At 44.2% G+C, this 2,070-nt stretch overlaps 1 protein-coding gene across 1 annotated transcript in view; it reads left to right on the top strand.

Annotated features, from left to right (window-relative positions):
- The window catches only part of LOC113473207 (uncharacterized protein DDB_G0281497-like), an 11,416-nt gene extending 9,739 nt beyond the window's left edge, over positions 1-1,677 (top strand). The window contains exon 2 of the mRNA XM_026832927.1: positions 554-1,677. Coding sequence (XP_026688728.1) covers positions 554-711 — 158 coding nt within the window. The 3' untranslated portion in view covers positions 712-1,677. The remainder of the gene's footprint in view (positions 1-553) is intronic.
- Positions 1,678-2,070: the final 393 nt, after the last annotated feature.

Raw genomic sequence — 2,070 nt, forward strand, 5'->3', positions numbered from 1 at the left:
AGTCCGATAATGGTTATGAAGGCCATCCGCACCGAATCCGATATGGTTATCTTATCCGAACGATTCGATAATGGTTATCTTCATGCCGCCCGGTCCGGATAATGGTTATGAAGGTCATCCGCACCGGATCGATAATGGTTATGAAAGGTCCCATCGCACCGGGATCCAATAAATGGGTGGTGATGTACAATACGCACCAGTTCGGATAATGGTTTAAGTCTGGGTCCTGACCCGTTTAAAAGCTGTTTCAAGCTTCAACCGGGCGGCGCGCCGTGACATATCGTAAAGGGTCTCACTAAGGAACCTATACCGCAAGCGGCTATCTAGATGTTTAAGATAGCATTCATGTCTGTTCGTAAAGACTATCTCCCTAATGCGGCGCGCAAAAGGTTACCACGGTCTTTAAGGAGTCAGCCTCGACTTAAAGGGCATTTAAAGGCTAAGAAACAGTCGCTGCGACCGATAGTACTAAGGGCCAGCGTCCAAGCTGTGCCCGCCACTCAGATCGACCTAAGGGTCGTAGCGTACCTTCTTCCCACGCCTACTTCTATTGGTAATAGCCTAGCCACGCCTACTGGAAGTATTGGTAATAGTTTAGCCACGCCTACTTCTACTCTATTGGGGGCGAATGGTCACCTGAGTGGGGGCGTGACAGGAGGGGCACATAGGAGAAATGGGGCGGCGCCGCCCACAAATAGTATGCCTTGTTAGAAAACGAAATCATAGACGCGTTATCTGCCTGTTCACATTGCACGAATTTTTCTTCGTCAAAGTTACTCTGCGTTGACAATGTTGTTTACAAATGCAGGAGCAACATACTTCCTGGTATTGACTCTTAGGCCATTATTCCCCCGAGCATTCCAGTATTTTTCTACAAAAGCTTTGCTGCCTTCCGTGGCAGGACAATTAGACAAGACAATGTGAACACACTAATTCATTTGTATATGCCTCGAAGCCACGATAAAATTTGTTTCTTGCAGTGTGAAAAAAAGGGGGTGTAAATGATGATATGCTTCCATTTCCAGATCACACCTCAATTATCAACTTCATAAACCTTTAATAATAATAATAGACTCTTGAGTGGAAGGCAACCACTAGGCGAGGTTAACGCCTTAGGCGTTCTCTACCACCTAACCCCGAGAGCTCCATTATTATGTGGTCAAATTCTCAAATAAATGATAAAATTCCATACCTCGGCTGGGATCGAACCCACGCCCTCCTGATTACCAGGCGTGCGTCTTGACCACTACGCCACCGAGGCAACCTTTACCTATAGGTATACTTGTAGAATTTATGTATGTTTTCAAAACGGGATATTTTATCCTAGCATTCATTATCTTTCAAAGTAAAATCTACCCAGTAACAATTGATTTCCAAGATAAATACTTAAATCAAAATAGATCTTCTAAAATTAGCCTGGTTAGCTTGGAAGGTAGCGTGCCTGCATTGTAGGTGCTAGGTTGAGGCTTCCATTCCACGGGCAATCTTTATAACAGGAAGAATCTCTTGAGTCTTTGACCCCCCCAATGTTCATGCTTTGTGACCAGGATCACAATCTGATTGGTTCATTTCAAACTTTTTAGCCAATCAGATTGCTCAAACCGAGTTTACACTCTGTCCAACCGCCACTGAAATGTATATCACCCAGCCAGATCTAAGTATTCATTTTAACCAGCCATCCTATATTTAGGGGCCTTAAAATCTTGCGCAAAAGATCGTCCAGCAAAAAAAATGCACAGACGATTCCGTCGGAGTGATAGTCCATCTGCTAGTCCAGGCGACAGTCCAGATGGACTACACACACGACTCGAGTAGTCCATATCATCGACTGTCGCTGAAAAATCGGCCTTACTGACAGTCCAAATGATACACACACACGAGTCAGTCCATCTCGGACTGTCCGTCTGGAAAAGTTCGGCTTTAAGTCCAGAATGACTATCACTCACCGTCGATTACGATTTTTCAGTAGATTAGGGTTGTGGTTATGTTTTTTTTTTTTTTTTTCCTACTATTCCATCCATAAACAAAGGCTGGAAAAATGAAAAACAGCCACTGATACTGTGAAACTCC

Source organism: Diaphorina citri, unplaced genomic scaffold (assembly GCF_000475195.1).
Source record: "Diaphorina citri unplaced genomic scaffold, Diaci psyllid genome assembly version 1.1 scaffold19079, whole genome shotgun sequence".
Classification (NCBI taxonomy): Eukaryota; Metazoa; Arthropoda; class Insecta; order Hemiptera; family Psyllidae; genus Diaphorina; species Diaphorina citri.